Source organism: Triticum aestivum, chromosome 4B (assembly GCF_018294505.1).
Source record: "Triticum aestivum cultivar Chinese Spring chromosome 4B, IWGSC CS RefSeq v2.1, whole genome shotgun sequence".
NCBI classification, from domain to species: domain Eukaryota; kingdom Viridiplantae; phylum Streptophyta; class Magnoliopsida; order Poales; family Poaceae; genus Triticum; species Triticum aestivum.
Window position 1 is genome coordinate 5,073,108 of NC_057804.1, and position 18,572 is coordinate 5,091,679.

Sequence of the window (18,572 nt, forward strand, 5' to 3'; positions counted from 1 at the left end):
ACTATATGCAGAAGCTGGATGTGTGCTCAATGTAATTGTATCCCTTGATGCTACATTATGAGTCAATAAAAAAGCACCCTTTACCGAAAATGTAACTAATCTCCCAACAGCCAACCCCATATCATACGATAGCAGCCGGGACCGTCTATAACTTTCCATGTCGAGACTACATATATATAGATCTAGCATTCATATATGTAACTAATCTGTCTTTTATCAAAAAAAATGTAACTAATCTCTTAACAACCAACTCCATATCACACGCGGGCAGCCGGGACCTTAACACATTCCCTTAATTACAACTTTCCACGTTGAGATTAAACTTGACTTCTAAGTATTTTGTGGGCACTGATTTGGTAAAGCCAACTCCAACCTGATATTTAGAGTGAACAAACTGAATCTCCAATTGTATGTTGGCAACTCTTTCTCGACAAAACGGAATGCTATTTCAGTTTGTTTGGTGTTGGCATGAGACACTGGTTTAGCAGATAAATATGTGGCACTAAGGTTGTCATACCAAAGACTTTGAGCCTTAACTTGTGGTACCCCAAATACTTTGAGCATAGATTGAATCCAAATGACTTTCCACTGTTACATTTGCTAGAGTCCTATAATTTTTCTTCTATACTTGACCTTGTTACTGTAGCATGTTTCTTTGAGCACCACGCAGTTAAGTACGGTCCAATAAATACTGCAAAATCCACAAGTTGATTTTCTATCATCTATGCAACCAACACAATCATCATCAGAGAAGGCGCTGACCCGAGTGGATGATGACTTGCTAAAAGTTAGACCAATACTCGGAGTGTTATTGCATGCCTCAAAATGTGCTTAGCTGTGTTCTGGTGGGGGCATGAAGAAAAATCATCATATTTTATTGATAGCAAAAGATATATCATGTATGATTAATGTCTAGTACTGAAGTGCACCAAGTATGCTTATATGTGTTGTCCTCTTGATTCAAGAATTCCTCTATAAATTAAAATTTTCATGCCAAGGGACTAAGTAAAGGTGATCATTTGTCTCCTATCCTTTTCGACACTGTTGCACATATATTGACGGTGCTCATTAGGCTGGCCAAAGAGGCGGACCAAGTTGGTGGACTTATACCACACCTTGTTGATGCGGGCCTTCAATTCAAAAATTGTTTGCGTAATCAAAAAATGTTCACGTGTTCAGAAACTGTCCGCTGATTCAAAATATATCCATGGTAAATTTAAAAAATGTTCGCAGTGAATTCAGAAATGTCCGGGAACTAGAAATTGTTCATGTATTCAAAAAATGTTTAGGAATTAGAAATAGTTCATTTATTTTAAAAAATATTCATGTATTCAAGAAAAGTTTGCTGATTAAAAAAAATACATTTTTGAAATTTTTTTGTGGTGAATTGAAAAAAATTCACATATTCAAAAATGTTTACCGATTCAAAATATGTTGGATGGAAATTTAAAAAATGTTTTCCGATTCAAAAAATGTTCACATGTTCAAAACATGTTTGCTGATTCAAAACTTGTTTGTTATGTTCATGGTGAATTCAGAAAACTTCACGTATTTAAAAATTGTTTGTCGATACGGAAAATGTTCGCAAACTTACCCAATTCTGAAGAATGTTCATAGTGTATTCAGAATATACATCACATAGCTGGAAAATGTTAATATGTTTAAAAATAAACTAGAGAATAAGAAATAAAAAACAGAAAATAGGGAAAAGAAAAAAAAAGAAAGAGAAATCAAGAAAAGGAGTGAAAGAAGAAAATAAAAAGGGAAGAAAGAAAAACAAACTAGTAAATAAAACACAAAAAAGGGGATAAAAGTGTATAGAAACAATTGGAAATGGAAAACCGAAAGAAAATAAAGCTAGACTCTTGACCAGTATAGGAACGACAGCGTCAAAACACCAACTTGCGATCTCTCTGCAAGAGGGAACGTGTGGCAGAACGACTAGTCAAGGAACAACATCGCCAAAATCATTAACTGGACCGGGCCGCATAGGAAGCACCATAGGCGAGAAATATTAGAGCTTGGTGTCTTTGCTCATTGTACTAAATTCGGTAAAGAAATATAAGAGAGTTTAGATCACTAAAGAGAGTACTAATTAACAGGGTTACCACAAATCCTATGCATGGGCCGATTGTCCATTCAAAACTACTACGGAGTACATGTCTCACCATCATCGTGTTCATAAATCAATGTGGGGGCACATCTTTCCAGTGCAGCTTTTGCAACGTTGATAGCAATCCCATGTGCTTCACTCCTTTTCTGCACGCAAGGTGCAGATTTGAAAGTGGAGAGCCAAGAGGTGGGTGGGCGTCGGTCGGAGCGTAGATCGGGGCTCCATAGATGTGAAAAGATGCTTGATCCAGGACGTGGTACAAACAAACAAACGAATGAACGTGCCATCGCGTGATGGGATTTTTGTATGTGAAGTACAGGCTGGGCTGTCTTATTAACCCAGCATGATGTTGGCGCCGCCTCTCGCAGCGCCGCTCTTCTTCTACCTTGGTGCTGCCTCGCGCAACTCCCTCTCTCTTTCTCTTGTTGTTTCTCTCTATCTTCTCTCACAAGAACACAAGAACACACACACACATGCACCAAGGAACAGACCATCCGCTAGTTTTGCCGAGAGGTTCCGTCCTTGGTGAATACAGTGGCTGCATGTTTCTGCTCTAGCCCTCACGGCTCTCCAGCTTTTCCATTCACTTGTTCACCTTAAATAGCCATGTACAAGGGACTCACACCAGCCTAGCACGGCAACTAACACCACGTACATCAGCCTGCCGCTACACTCGGCCACTACTTGACCCATTACCCCAGCTACATGCACTAACTGACTAACTAATCTATCTTCATTATCCAAATGCCACGGTAACAACCTGTGACTAAGCCACTACGCACATGCACGAGTCCTTATCCAGCTCTCCTTGCATGCAGGCCATGCTCACACTTGGTACACTATTTTCTTTTGACAAGATTAAACCTAACACATGATAGCCTCTCAAACCTACTTTCATCGAGATATATGATTTCTCGGAAGGAATCCAGGTAGATAAACCCACAAAATCTCAACATGAGCATTGTTGGTAAGAGAACACCGAAGAACTCTGTTGAACTTGAAGCGCTTAAAAATGCGCCGTCCAGCCTTTCTTTTTTGTTCCATGAGCAGTAAGGAATTAACAACTACAAGTGGTACCTCGAATAGGTCACTCGTACATATACATTCTAGCTATTCTGCAGATTAAATCACTGTCCTGATTTGATCTAGCACCAATATATATTAGCGGCAGTTGATCAATCATTATTTCCCTATCAAAGATGAGGCTCCAATGGTAACAGGGCAAAAATATACTAATAGCCAAGACAACAAAGAGAGAACTAGTGATGAGCGAACTAGGGATTGAGACAGGCTGCCAACTGATGAGCGAACTAGTTAATTATACACCTTTGCAAGGACCTTGATTGTTAGTGCCATCATATATTATTGTTTGCCTTGGAATGGTGCTCTGGTGCACAACTCACCTCACCACTCTTCTCATATGGAGTACATTACAGAGCATCTCCCCCCTCCAACACTTGAGCCATCTACCTCAATTCACCATTTTGAACTTCATACAGAAGATTTTTTCCATACCAGCTCCTCGGCTCCTCCTACCTACACCAAAGTTGAAGCACCTAAAGGTGAATTTGGTGTCTCGTCAATAATGAGAGTAATCATCCCTACAGTTGTAAGATAAGAGCATCTGATGGCTTTGTCCATTAACAAGGACTAGATAATATGTCCAAGCATTTCATGACAGCAAATGTAGTCACCATCATAGGTACTCAAGATATTGTGTTTTGAGTCTCTTGTCGCATCCTTTGGGTCTCTCCTCTTACATTGCCCAGACTAGCTCAAAGTTCATTCATACTATATTTCAAGTTGGCCATCCACTTGCAGCACGGAGTATAAATTTTATGCTGGTACATGGATGTATTCTATGGGGGTAGTTGTACCATTCACAATAATTTAGGCATCACTATAGCTGCCGGGCAGCCTTTTCTTTTTCGTTTCATGAGCAGTAAGGAATTAACAACTACAAGTGGTACCTCGAATACTTCTTCGACCACCAAAGTAGCCGGCATTCCAGTGCACACATCTCAACTCACCACTCTCCTCCTACAGAATACATTACAGAACATCTCCCCCCTCCTCCAACACTTCAGCCTAGGTCTGCAATCAGCCACCTCCGGCGAGCCCAAAGAGCTCAGCTGATTCCTGTTCGTCGGCGTTCATGTAAGTGAACCTTTCTTTCCACATGCTCTTTCCTTTGACAAGAATGATTATTGCTTGCTGGTGCTACTGGCTAACTGCAAACAGGTTTCTTTTTCTTTATACGTGCAGCTAGCCAAGTTGTTGATTGCAGCAACTCAACACGGCTATGGAGGTGGCTGTCAGTGCAGCATGGTGGGTGGTGACCAAGGCGCTGGCACCGGTCACTGACGGCTTGCTGGAGGTGTGGGCGGCCAGTGCAGGGCTCGGCCCCAACATCGACGCCCTCAAGATGCAGCTGCTCTATGCCCAGGGGATGCTCAACAACGCCCCGGGGCAGGGCAGGGACATCGCCAACCCTGCGCTCAAGGGGCTGCTGCACAAGCTGCGGCAGCTGGCTTATGTCGCCGACGACGCGCTCGACGAGCTGGACTACTTCCGGATCCAGGACGTGCTCGACGGCACCTACCACGCTACAGCCAGCGTTGACCGGGGTTGCCTCCAGGGCCTCGCCATCAACGCTCGCCACACGGCTAGAGCTGTTGCCGGGAAGCTCAAGTCCAAGAGCTCCTCTTCGCGCTATGATGACCATGAAGATATTGGTGGCAGCCGTGGATGCTCATGTGGCGGCGGATGCATGCCCAAGGTTGCCTCTGGTGCTGTTCAAACTGTTGGTAAACACTTCCCATGCTGCTACTCTTCTCCTCATACCAATGAGTTGGCCGAATCGTCCAACATGCCAGCTGGATGGCGGCTCCTCTGTGGCGCCTGCCCGCCCAAGGCACTGGCACAGAGAGTTCGCACCACAGAGGAAACACCAAAACTGAAGTTTGATAGGGTGGAAATGTCCAAGAGAATGATAGACATCGTAGAGCAGCTGAAGCATGTATGTGCTATGGTCTCCACCATTCTCAATCTAGAGCTACTAAGCTTAAGCCGTATTCCTAACATAGACAGCATTTCTAAGGATCGACTCAAAACCACCCCACAAATTATAGAGCCTCAACTATATGGGAGGGATACCCAGAAAAAGGAGATTATAGATGGCATCACCAAGGGTGAATATTCTTCCAAACAACTTAGTGTCCTTCCAATTGTTGGGCCAGGGGGTGTTGGGAAGACTACCTTTACACAACACATATTTGAAGAAGTGAAGAGCTGTTTCCAGGTTAGAATTTGGATATGTGTGTCTCTCAACTTCACTGCAGATAGGTTGGCACAAGAGATTTTGGAACAGATCCCTAAAGATAACAATGAAAGTAAAAACAGTAGCAAAGAAGAGCTAATTGAACAAAGGTTAAGATCAAAGAGGTTCTTACTTGTCTTGGATGATGTGTGGAAATATCATGATGATGAGTGGAAAAAACTATTAGCTCCGTTCAAAAAAGTTGGGACGGAAGGCAATATGGTTATAGTCACAACTCGAATTCCAGGGGTAGCAAACATGGTCAGGACAGTTGACCATTCTATAGAAATGGAACGTCTAGATCCTCAAGGTATGATGTCTTTCTTCGAAGCATGTGTATTTGGTGACCAACAACAACCATGGCAAGAACATCCTGAATTACAAGATGTTGGGCACAAAATAGTGGAAAAACTGAAGGGTTTCCCTCTTGCTGCAAAAACTGTGGGTAGATTGCTCAGAAACCAGCTCACATTTGACCATTGGACAAGAGTTTTGGAAAGTAAAGAGTGGGAGTCACAAGCTAGCGATAATGACATTATGCCAGCCCTCAAGCTTAGCTATGATTATCTCCCTTTCCATCTGCAACAGTGTCTTTCCTGCTGTGCATTGTTTCCTGAAGATTATGAATTTCGTGCAGAAGAGTTGGTTCATCTGTGGATTGGACTTGGTATTTTACACTCAGATGATCAGAAGAAAAGAATTGAAGATGTTGGATTGTGTTACCTAACTGACTTGGTTAATCAGGGTTTTTTCAAAAAGAGTGTATCGAGCTTTGGCAGTCCTTGTTACACCATCCATGATCTACTACTTGAGTTGGTAGTGAAGGTCTCATCATATGAGTGCCTTCGCATATCCAGTTCTAATGTGATGTCCATACAAATTCCCCCATCTGTGCGTCATTTCTCTATCATTGTAGATGATCCAGACGTCAAGGACAGTGAGTTTTGAAGACTACAAGAGGGGTTTGTGTGCATTGGAAAAAAGATTTGAAGTTCAAAACCTACACACTTTGATGTTATTTGGAGAATACCATGCAAACTTTTCAAGGGTTTTTCGTGGTTTATTTTTGGAAGCCAGAGCCCTTCGTAATGTATTTTTGTCTGGTGCATCATATAATGTGGAGGATGTGTTGCCCAACTTTTCAAAACTTGTCCATCTTCGTTACTTAAGGATCATGTCTGCTTGTTTTCATGATGACAAGAGCTGGTGTGTACCTAGTGTGCTGTGTAGATTATATCACTTGGAAGTCATTGATCTACTAGGATGGAAGGGCAGCTTCGGTTCAACAAGACATATCAGCAACCTGGTAAAATTGCGCCATTTCATTGTGCCCCAAGAAGAACTTCACTCTAACATATTTGAGGTGGGAAAACTAAAATTCATCAATGAATTAAGGGCATTTAGAGTGGGACGAGAAGATAACTTGTTTGAACTGAGTCAACTAGGGAAACTGGAAAATATTGGAGGGTTACTTGGAATTTACAATCTTGAAAAGGTGCAATCAGAAGAGGAAGCAGCTGAATCAAAACTGATACAGAAAAGCCACATGAAAGAGCTAACTTTGGAATGGGATGTTCAGCGATCTAACGGGAATCCTACATTTGAAGAAAATATCCTTGAAAGTCTTGTACCACACAGCAATCTTCAATGCCTAAGCATTAGAGGGCACGGAGGCACTTCTTGTCCAAGATGGCTAGGTTCAAACCTCTCCGTCAAGAATTTGGAATCTCTTTCTCTGGGTGATTTGTCTTGGGGAAACCTTCCACCTTTAGGAGAGATGTGGATGGCCAATGATCTTGGTGTGGAGTGTCAGGACTGTATCTTAGGACAAAGATTTCAAAATTTGAAAAGGCTAGAACTGGTTAAGATACCAACATTGAGAAAATGGGTTTGGGACAGTACTTCTCATTTGTTCCCTCAGCTAGAAGAATTCACCATTAAAGATTGCTCTGAACTCACTGAGCTGCGATCTTCACATCATAGTAGTGCTCTGCCACAGCAAGAGAAGGGCATGGCTTGGTTTGCTAGACTAAAGTCTCTCCAGATAAAAGACTGCCCAAAGCTATTGTCATTTCCTCCAATCCCTTGGACTTCTGACCCTTGCTCTGTTGTGATAAAACGGGTGGACAACGGTCTTAAGAAGCTAGTTTACAAAGAAGAGACCGAATCAGACTTGACTCTTTCACTGGAAGTGAAGGGAAAAGATGGCGAGGATTGTGTGTTCTTGAATGGGTTGGTTTTCTCTAATCTAGCTTATCTGAAAAAATTGGTGATGAAAAGTTGCTCTCCTCTCCCGCTCGATCACCTCCTAATGCTAACATCTCTGGAGTTCCTCCAGATAAGTGACTCAAGTAATGTATTATCCTCGGTTGAAAGTGTGAGTCATGTCCGATGCCTGCTACCTGTTAAAAAGATATGTGTCGAGCGATGTGGTTGCAATGGTAAGGAATTGACACAACTGCTCTCAGTTGTGCCGGAGCTCACCGAAATGACAATAGTGGGTTGTCAGGAGATAAAATGGCTGGGTGTGGCAGGGCAATCATCAGCATCTTCTTCTTATGCTGCTGCTGAACAGTTGCATCATGGGCAAACCGGACAGCTGCAGCAAGAGTCAAAAGGAGTAGACGGAGTGCTGCTCTTGCCTCCCCAGACACAGAAGTTAACCATCAAAGAGTTCCCAGAGCTGAGGTTGTTCTCCGACTCAGTGGAAGGTGAGAAGGAAGGACGTGGGCTCCAAGGTCTCCGCTCCCTCCAATCATTGGTAATAATGAAGTGCCCCAAGTTACTCCACTCCTATTCAGCCTCTTCTATTACTTTTCCGACCTCTCTGCAAGAATTAATTTTGATGGACTGTGGGGAGTTTAGAGGCGAGGGCATAGGCCCTCTCCTCGCCCAAGGCCACCTCACAAAGTTATGCATCTTTGGAACCCCGAAATTCTTCGCCAGTTCTGAACCACTTGACAAGGAGCTTCTTCCCTGCCCCTCTGCACATCAGGAGCTTGAGCTGAGGACAGATGATATTGCAGGGTTCCTTGCTGCTCATAGCTGCAGCCTTCTCTCTTCCTCCCTCACCACCCTAGCTATTGTTTCGAGCAAAGATGCTGAGCGCTTCACACACGAGCAAGCGGAGGCCCTTGAGCTCCTCACCTCCCTCCAGACGCTCGTGTTTTTGTCTTGCAAGAAGCTGCAGTGCCTCCCGGCAGGTCTACATAGACTTGCCAGCCTCCAGACATTACGAATACAGTCCTGTCAAGTCATCCGGTCGTTGCCAGAGGACGGCCTCCCGAGTTCTCTGCAAAAATTGGAGATCAACAATTGTCCTGCCATCAAGTCGCTACCCAAGGGCAGCCTCCCAAGTTCGCTGCAAGTATTAGAAATCTGGTACTGCCCTGCCCTGGTGTCTCTGCCCAAAAACGGCCTCCCAAGCTCTCTACAAGAATTGCTAATCTGGGCCTGCCCCGCCTTAAAGTTGCTGCCGGAGGATGGCCTCCCAAGATCTCTGCAGGAACTAAAGATCGGCGGGAGTACTGCAGTCAATTCGCTGCCCAAGAGCAGCCTCCCAAGATCACTGCAAGTATTAGATGCCAGTTATTGTCACAACCAGGAGCTAAAGAGGCAGTGCCGCAAGTTAAGAGGAACCATCCCCAAGATCATAATTTAATCTGACCAAAGGTAACAGCCACTCATTCCTACTTCATGCTCACTAATTTCCCCTGCCTTTTCCTAACCTCTCAAGCATCCGAGTGGTTATTCTCTGTTTTGTTCAGCTTATTGAAATTTCTGGCACTCCACCTGAATAACCCATCTGTTTTTTTATCTACTCTGCAGGGCACTTCTTCCACTTGTACATTCTTCTAGCCACTTTGAATCCAAGAAAGTATATTTCCAAGTTGCCAGTGCAAGCACCAAGGTCCCAGTTTGCATCTTCCATCAATACATAAAACTGGTCAGTACATGCATCATCATCCCGTAAATCCGTGGTTCCACAAACTATAGCATGTCCAAATCATTTGTTTGGCTTGCCTTGTTACCAGATTATTTGAAGTTCTGAACACTGTTTGTTTCACCGTGCAGGGCTCTCTATCTTCAGGTTGTACATTCTTTTAGCCATCGATGCACATCTGGCGCATGAGGCTTGTGTGATATCTTTCTGTACATAAATCAGGTATAAGTACATGTAAATTTACTCCTGCTGTATGTTCAGCTCATCGAAGCAAACTGCAGTTATCCACTGAAGTATTGTCTGTTGTGTTCAGTTCATCGAAATTACTGCAGTTTCACCTGAATAACCCTCTTGTTTTGATCTAACCTGCATGGCAGTTCGACGGCTTGTATGCTCTTCTAGCCTCTTAGAATCCAAGCAAGTTTCCAAGTTGCCAACGCAAGCATCCAGCTATCGGTTTGCATCTTCCATCCTGTACATAGATCTGGTCAGTACATCATTACCATCCCATGCCCAAATCATTTTGATGGTTCTGGTTTGCCTTGTTACCAGATTATTTACAGTTTTGAACAATGTTTGTTTCGATCTATCATGCAGCTTCGCCTTGGAGTTGTAATTCTCTTCAGTCGCACAGTTCTCGTATCATTGATTGAGTGGCATCCTCCCTCCTGTATACATGACTGGCCGGCACACAACATGTAGTGTGTCTATTCCTAAGTGGCAAGACAGGCGTAATTCAACTTGTGGGTAAAGATGCACACGCTTTGCAAATGTATTGAATCTATTTGAATAGAATAGCCACTACTGTATGGGATAAAACTGGTTTCGTTAGTTATTCTAAGCCTAGCCCCTTTGCAGGGAAGTTCTACAACAGGCTGTTATTAAGTCACTTACTCACTTTACAGTAGGCCGTCCCGGGCACGCGAAAACCTCTGGACAGGGCCATAATTCGCTGAGGCTACAGATGATTAGGCGAAGTCCTAGTGCTCAGTATGTGTGTTACTCCATTGTTAATTAGCTGCGTGCCCGTCACCCTGCAACCAATCATATACATAGAATTGCTAATTTTGCAATTTCCGTGCTATTATGAAATTTCAGGTACGAGTTTCAGAGAAGTTAATGAGTAATGTATTTTCTAAGAAGGTATGAGCTATATTTGACTCCCTTAGGCCATAGTGTTAATTCATTTTATTGCTTTTCTTATGGTAAAGTCATCTTGATGTGGAGATTATGCCATATAAATTTCAGATAAGTAAAGCTAGGAATCTAATGGGCTTAGTTCTCTAGCTCCTAAAGTATTCAGAGCCTCCATATTAAAACGGACAAAACGAAAATGTGTAACTTTTTTCGGTCAAAATGAAAAAAAAGAAATGTGCTGTTGCTTTCCGGTTGGGCAGCCCATTCCATTTCCAAGCTAATGACCAGCCATACACACTTAATATCTAACCAGTTGGATTTGCTCATCAATCCTGAGCCACCCATGCCAAAAACTGGACCGGTAATCACCGGAAACTATCTGTTTTCAGTCTACAGCCGCTTACCATAGTGCACTCCCATCTGGTTTCATTTGGTTATATGTTCAATTCTTCACTTTGTTGTTCATTTACTGCGCTAAGAGGTTTTCTGTAACAGAGCACTGACTCTAACACTACTGCTTTCTGTAGCTGGGTCGATGCAGAAGTTGGAAAGGTGGACGAGAAGCTTACTTGCCTCCCCCCTCCTCTTCATCAACTCCATCAGCCCACAAGTCAATTATTGCGGGTGATATGAAATTGGCTAATTTCAAGCAGTTCCTAGCAAACAAAGGTTTATAGGTAGGCCTCTGTTTTGGATGAATTTATGATATTGTGTACCTTATAGTCATTCCATCGTTCGTACTTTACTTTTAGAATGCACATCAAACCGATATATCTGGTCATATATCCTGAAACCAATGAGATTTAGTGCTAAGAAATTCCTTCCAGGTTGAGTTTGCTGGGGGTGCTCTACGGTGTGGCGAGTATATCACAGTGCGCAAGATTGGTGATTCCAACCAAAAAGGTACTTACTACTGGAACTGACATACATTTTGCGGCAATTCAATCAGTCACAATGTTTGCACCGAACTTTGGTTGCCGCGGTCCTCCAACAACAGAATGCTAATGGCAAAAAATGCACAATCATGATAAACCGCATTTCCATTTATGCCGCGCTCAGGCCATGTATAATGTAAGTTAGTCTGCCTGTGACACGTGTGATGGTGCATTGCAGGGAAGCAAGTGTTCTCAGCAGATTGTGATCGAGGGCCCGTTGTGCAAGGACTAGTACAGGATCCGCAAGCTCCTTTATTCACAATTATTCTTGCTGTAGAGGCAATCCTCCTGGAGCTGCAGCGTTGCAGCCACCGACCGGCAAATAGACTAGTGGAAACTGCCTCACTGACGTAAATTAATGTCGGGGATCCCAGTTGCACATTGCCTTACGACTGCCTTGTCGTAAGGAAAATTATATCTGTAATATTTAAATCAGGGGGGGGGGGATTTGTATTATGTGGGGAGACACAGCAGCTACTTCATCACCAGGAAAAGATGTTTCAATCAAACCAAATTTGTTTCCATTCTTCATGTTGCTGTTGTTCCCATTCTTTTTTTATCTTGTGTGTTGGAAGTTGCAGTTGGAAATATGGTTGACAAAAATTGGAGGGAAAATGCTGGTATATATATGTGTGTGTATAAGTTAATCTGCATCTGGAATTCTGAGTGTTATAGCTAGAAAGAGACAGGCACCAAACAACAAATGATTGAAGGAAGCATCGCAATTAGGGACCCATCATCCTGTTTCCTGTCTGTCTCACTCGATTTCATCATCTGATCTTGCTACTTCCCCTAGATGTTTCTTGTCTGTGTATGAGAGCAACTATTTTGTTCACTTTCAGTTCAGGTGCCGCTATCATCGAAGCTATTTGTTTGCTAGCCGTTTTGAAGCAGCTAGCTCCAAAGCAACCAACATGTGCAACCCAACTCTACTCTAAATTCTCGACAACATCCTAGTTTTTGGTACACCAGATTTCAGTGGAGAACTCACACGGTGTTACATAATTACTTGGACAGAAGTCCATATATAATGTAACTATTTGAAGAAAACATAATTTTTTTGTGTTCTAGTATATGCAGAGAAAAGATGTTACAATAGTGTGCGGGAGTCCTCTAATCATATGTCAGTTAACTTAATTTCTGAATACAAAAAATTGGCATATGGACCTAGTAATAGGCACAAGAACAACAATTAATGTCCAACAGTGGTTCAAAATTTGAATTCTTCTTACCTATTTTAGTACAGCACCAGGCAGTTAATGTCAAGTCAAAACGATCAATGTTGGATATTTACAAGATTCCGATTAATTTAATCCATATGAAAACATGACATCTGTGCTAGCAAGATTAAAGGCATACTGTAATGTAAACATGTGAGGGTGTACTAGGCATAGAACATGCATATCTATGAACATAAAGTACTGCAAACACATACCTTCAGTAGGGGAAGTCAGGGCCACGGCAGCATTTACATTACCCATGCATGGCGTGGTCGAGGAAGTAGTCGAAATCATGGAAGTAGACAGATGTAAGCGAGCAGTTGGGCCAAGACGTTCCCTGAAAACCTTATCACCCTTCACCCAGTGCAGGATCACAAAGGGCACAACAACGCTCCCTGAAAACCTTACCCTTCTCCTGGTGCAGGAACACAAAAGGGTGCGGCTCCAGAGGCCTCAGGAGCAGCAGCAAGAGGAACGGCAGTATATAGCCGGTCGAGGTAGAAGAAGTGGGGGTAAGCCCACAACTGAGTCTGTAACAGGCCAAATAAAGAGCACACACGACATATGTCTGAGCTTGGCTCACCTCATTCACGAAACACGAGGACCAAAGCAAGCAAAGGAGGAGGGGTGCTCTAATAGGATGAGAGGAGAGTTCCTTGTATGTTGTTCCAAACACTCCTCCACACCCCGATAGGACTAAACTCCCCACCAGGCATATAGGCGTTTCAGATTTTCCAGGAAATAATTAATATATGGGCCTCCAGACCATCCATATTTGATACTCCCTCCATCCCAAAATTCTTGTCTTAGATTCGCCTAACATCCGTATCTAGGCGAATCTAAGACAAGAATTTTGGGACGGAGGGAGTATTTCAACATCAACACCTATTAGAAACACCCATTAGTCACAAATAATATTTTCAGAATTGGTTTGTAGTGTTCCAAAATCAAATATTTATCTATTTCTTTATGTATTCTCATTTCTTATATTTAAAAAAAACCTCACTCAAAATATATTTCAATGTTTTCACAAACTCAAAACAATTCAAATTTTGAACACAAAAATCTCAAATTGGGCATTATTAATTTTTTCCATTCCTCAATGAAACCATCATAATTTCTTTATGTATTTTTCTTTTTCCTAAAATACGCAGGAGAGACGTGTATCATTCCATTAAGATAAAGAAAAGTACAGAGGATTGCCACACAAAAATCACTGTATTCTCAAAATGGACAATATATTTATTTGAAAAAAAACTTCACATTAAACAAATCATTTTCCATCAAAATTCCAATACATAAATCTTAAATTGGGAATCGCAAATTGCCAATCCTCTACTGAACCACCAGAACCAACCATAATCTCGAATTGGACAATATACACATGTACAAAAACTATTCTCATGTAAAAACAAACCACAATGGCATCCTCACTATTCGGACTTTTGATAAAATTTGCCAGTCTTTTCCAGCATTGCTGCTATTTTTCAGACCTGGTGGGATAGGACTAATTACATGTATGCTCTGATTCAAATTGAGGTATCCTGGCCCCCGTATTTTTCACGCACATTTCTAGCACAAGGATATATATGGAGTAAAAAAGCACTGGAGAACAATGCACAATGAACAAATAATGAACAATATCCTATCAAAATAATTTACAACTCAAGAGCAAAAGGAAGGGGACTTTACATACACAATCAGCGTGAGGAAGGAGGGGAGGGGCTGCGCAGCACTATCTGGCCGTCCTCATCCTTGTCAAACACCTGCTCTATCAGGTCGTTCCAGCTCACCCGTGGCTGCTGCCTCGACGACGCTGGTGGCGGGAAGCTCTCGCTCCTCTCAGGCCGTGGGCCGCCGTCGAACGTGCCGTAGATCGACGCCATTCCCGATACCGACAGTGTGGCGGCCCTGCGCAACGCCGCCTTGTGCTCCTCCACGTGTTCCCTCTGCACCGCCGTCTCGTCCCGCTCCATCCGCTGGTTCGATGGTGCCGCCATCGCGCGCTCCTTCTCCAGCATCAGCTGTTCATGTCCACATGTCATATGAGCAGTGCTATCACATTATTATTATTAACTGGTTCAGTCTGGAAGTGCTGCAGATACATGGCATGATGCGTGCTACTTGAATCTGAAGTTGAACAAAATTTTTACACCTTCCTAAATGCTTTAACAATCTTACATTTTGATGTTGACATATCTACACTCAAAACTACTTCGTTATCTAGATTGTGCACACTTGAACCCAGTACCTGCTACACAACACGGCCTGCTCTACTCTAGATGGCATGCCGTGCTTGAGACAACCAGTGCTGGATTGCGTATTTGGAAGCTACCAAACATGCAAACTACAATTTCCTAAAACATAATTTTATTTTATTTCTCTGTCAGAAACACAAAACTTACATCCAGAGCTCTCTGGCCTTCCCGCTCGATCCAAACAATGGCATGATCCATTGTGGCGTTACAGGAAAGAACGACATGCTCAAATCTACCATCTACTGGCACAGCTGTTTTGACCACCGGTGGATATCTTCCGCACCTGCATGGATATCACCAAGAAACCGTGTTTAAGAAAATATTGGAAGTCTCCAATAGCAAAACATAGTAATCTGAGTGAGAAAAAAATCTGAGGAAATCAGCAGCATGTTAAATAGTTTTAGGCATTATAAAACAGTAGTATGGGCTGTGTCATCAATAGTGTTTGAATAAGTGAACTACATACTGACAACATGAAGGTTCTCATAATATTCTCTCTACTTTGACATTTGTGAGAACCTCTGCTATTGCTTACTAACTGTTTTGTAAAGAAAGTATCTGCAACAATGTTATATTTTAGGTCCCTCACATAGTTTTTGTACATTCTAGATCAACACTAAAGAGAAAAAAAAAAGGTACCTGAAACTTTTCCTCTCCACAATGTGATATATCCGACCTGGTGCATAGAGCCTCCTTGGATCCTTTAACATAGCATCTTCAGGTATGCAAGTGTCCTTTAAACATCTCAAACATAGGAGACATGGCAGACTGCCCAAGAAGAGAAGATGGCCCAATTTTAAAATTGCTTCAACCCACAAAGCTGGAAGAGAATAATCACATTGCATTCAACAAACTCGATATCATATCATAGCTAGTACAGTAAACATAAACCAGATATTAGAAAATCAGATCAAACATCCCAGCAACATTTGAATTCATTCCCATTGATCCATGGTTTCTGAGTTTGCTTCCAATTTACTGATGCTGAGAATTATTTCCTTTCCTGAAGCCATTTTAGGGAAAAAAAACTGTTGGCCTATGTATTAGTTCTGGTTTCGGCATTCAAACACCTTGCTATTGATCCTTGATTGTGGGCTGTCGTATTGATTTCTGCATGATGTTCCTTGGTAGTTTGAGCTAACTATAGCGGAGTTGATTAACCATTTTTTATGGGAAACAAGATATATAGTGGGGAAGGGCATCAGGGTAAACAAGAGTACTATGTAATAATAGCATGAGCAGGAAAAACAGTATGTAATCTTTGGTAGTTACCATACTAGAAACCACACGAAAATTATTATCTAGGGGTAAACTCGTGCTCAGATAACAAGGCAAATGCCCCTATATCAAAGTGATCAGTCACATTAGAATCGTCATGTATCCAAGCCGGGGATACAGCTGCCACTTGGCACATTGAAGGCCTAAATTAGGCAACAGAGGTAACTATAGAATCAATCGATAGATGCGTTTATCACATTCCAACACTTAGTTTTCACCCGATACAGATATGGCTTGTAATTGGCTTATTAATGTTCGATTGAAGTAAAAGGGGATGCGTAAGTATTGGCTGGCCATTAGAATCACATGATGTGGAATTGTGTGCTACTAGAATCATATAACTAACAGCACTAAATACGAACATAGAATAAACCGCATTGGTGGCATGTCCATACCAGAGAATCGACTTGAAGATATCTTCTAAAGGAGTAGCCGTCCGAGGCAAGAAATCATCCTGTCATTTGCAGGAACAAAAATTATGTTCAGCCTATAAATACTCTATTGACCAACTAAGCAATGTTCTATCCAGATATCAGAGGCAGAGCAGTTATTCTTATCTGACAGAAATAGCACCGAACAAAAATGCAGATAGACATCTAACTAAATTCTGGAACTGAACCTTTAGCAGCAAGCAAACACTCAAGAAAATTCAGACAGGCATGTAACTGGATTTTTAGCAGCAAGCAAGCACACAACAAAATTCAGATAGGCATGTACCTAAATTCTGCAAGTGAATTTCTTACAGCAAGCAAGCACCCAACAAAATTCAGAGAGGCATTGAACTAGATTCTGCAACTGTATTTTTAGCAGCAAGCAAGCACTCAAACAAAATTCAGAGAGGCATATAACAAACTTCTGCAACTGTACTTTGAGCAGCAAGACAGTAAGCAAATCAATTGATCAGCAATGCAATGTTTATCTCATTCAGAAGTAGAGCAGGTATCCTGTCTAGTGGCACTCAACAAAATTCAGACATGGATGTAACCAAATTCCTAGTACAACTGAATCTGTAACCAAATAAATTCAGACAAGAAAGCAAAGCGAAATGGATCCTCGCTGACCTGTAGCACGACGGAGTTGATGACGTCGGCGTATCTGACGGCGAGGTTGAGCGACATACAGCGGGCGGGGGCCATGGCGTAGCACCGGGTGCGGGCCCTCTCGACCTTGCCGAGCTTGTCGAGGTTGAGCACGACGACCATGGTGAGCATGGCGGCGACGCCGGCGCCGAGCGAGTGGCCCGTGAAGGTGAGCGTGTAGGTGGGGTACCGGTCGAGGAGGTCCCGGAGCAGGTCGCACTCCCTGTCGAGCACCCAGCCGGCGGCGCGGAGGAGGCCGTTGTGGACGTAGCCGCCGTCGAAGCGGCGCTTGCCGAGGCGGTTGTCGAGGAGCAGCGCGTAGTCGGACTCGCGGCCGAGGTTGAGGCCCCGGAGCGCGAGCACGATGTCGGCGTGCGCGTGGTCGAGGTAGACGAGGTAGGGCGTGACCCGGCCCCCCGTGTCGGCGTAGGTGCGGCGGCGCACGACGCAGGCCGGGTCGAGGAGGAGGGGCGGGGCGGCGAGGAGGTCGGGCGGGGCGTAGTTGGCCATGACGAGGCGGCACATCCGGGGCACGGGCGCGAAGTCGGCGGCGGCGGCGTGGCCCCAGGTGGCGCTGTCGTGGTGGCCGGAGTGGACGCACCGCTTCCACGCCCACCGCGCGCACCCCAGGCAGTAGACGCACTCCAGCAGCGGCAGCCCGCACGCCAGCGACATGCGGGGAATTCCGTCGAGCAGGTCGCGCGCGCGGCGGCGGCGAGATCGGATATTCCGGCGGTGGCGATCGGATCCGGGGGAGTAGCTGGGGACGGAGAGATTTTGCGGGATTATTTTTATTAAATTGGAGTAGTAGAAGTAAATACAGAGGAGTTTTGGAAGTATATTCGGATCCGTTTTGGTTGCTGGACAAAACAAAATTAAGAAGTGGTGACAGACAATGAAACAATGTGTGTGACAGAGCATTGCCAAATATTGCAATGGGGCGTCGGGGTCGATGAAAGTCATCGTTGGGGCCTCGTTGTCGAACCGGTGATAACGGCGTCTGTCATGGGGACGGATAATTCGATTTTATGCGAATCATGTGAAATATAAGACCTGGTCCTGCTGGACGAGAGGGCTACAAAGTGTCTCGCCGACCGTCTAGCCCGCGATTGGTTCTCTATCAACTTTGCCTTCAAAGAGAAAAAATATATATATATATATATATATATATATATATATATATATATATATATATATATATCGCTAGTTTTCTTTCCTCTCTCCCAAGGCGACTTGGGAAAGCCTTCCTCCCCTTAATCTTCGCCGGCGAGCCCATGGATTCGCCTCCCC

The 18,572-nt window shown here is 43.5% G+C and overlaps 1 protein-coding gene and 1 pseudogene across 1 annotated transcript; one reads left to right on the forward strand and one right to left on the reverse strand.

Annotated features, from left to right (window-relative positions):
* The first annotated feature begins 4,361 nt into the window (after nucleotides 1-4,361).
* Nucleotides 4,362-11,978, forward strand: LOC123090505 (disease resistance protein RGA2-like; annotated as a pseudogene).
* A 1,999-nt stretch (nucleotides 11,979-13,977) lies between these two features.
* On the reverse strand, nucleotides 13,978-18,172 carry LOC123090507 (uncharacterized). Its single transcript, XM_044511807.1, has 5 exons — nucleotides 17,265-18,172; nucleotides 16,599-16,657; nucleotides 15,565-15,693; nucleotides 15,073-15,208; nucleotides 13,978-14,691 (listed from the first exon to the last, which is right to left on the reverse strand). The coding sequence occupies exons 1-5, from the start codon at nucleotides 17,955-17,957 to the stop codon at nucleotides 14,368-14,370; spliced, it is 1,341 nt and encodes a 446-aa protein (XP_044367742.1). The 5' UTR covers nucleotides 17,958-18,172; the 3' UTR covers nucleotides 13,978-14,367.
* Nucleotides 18,173-18,572: the final 400 nt, after the last annotated feature.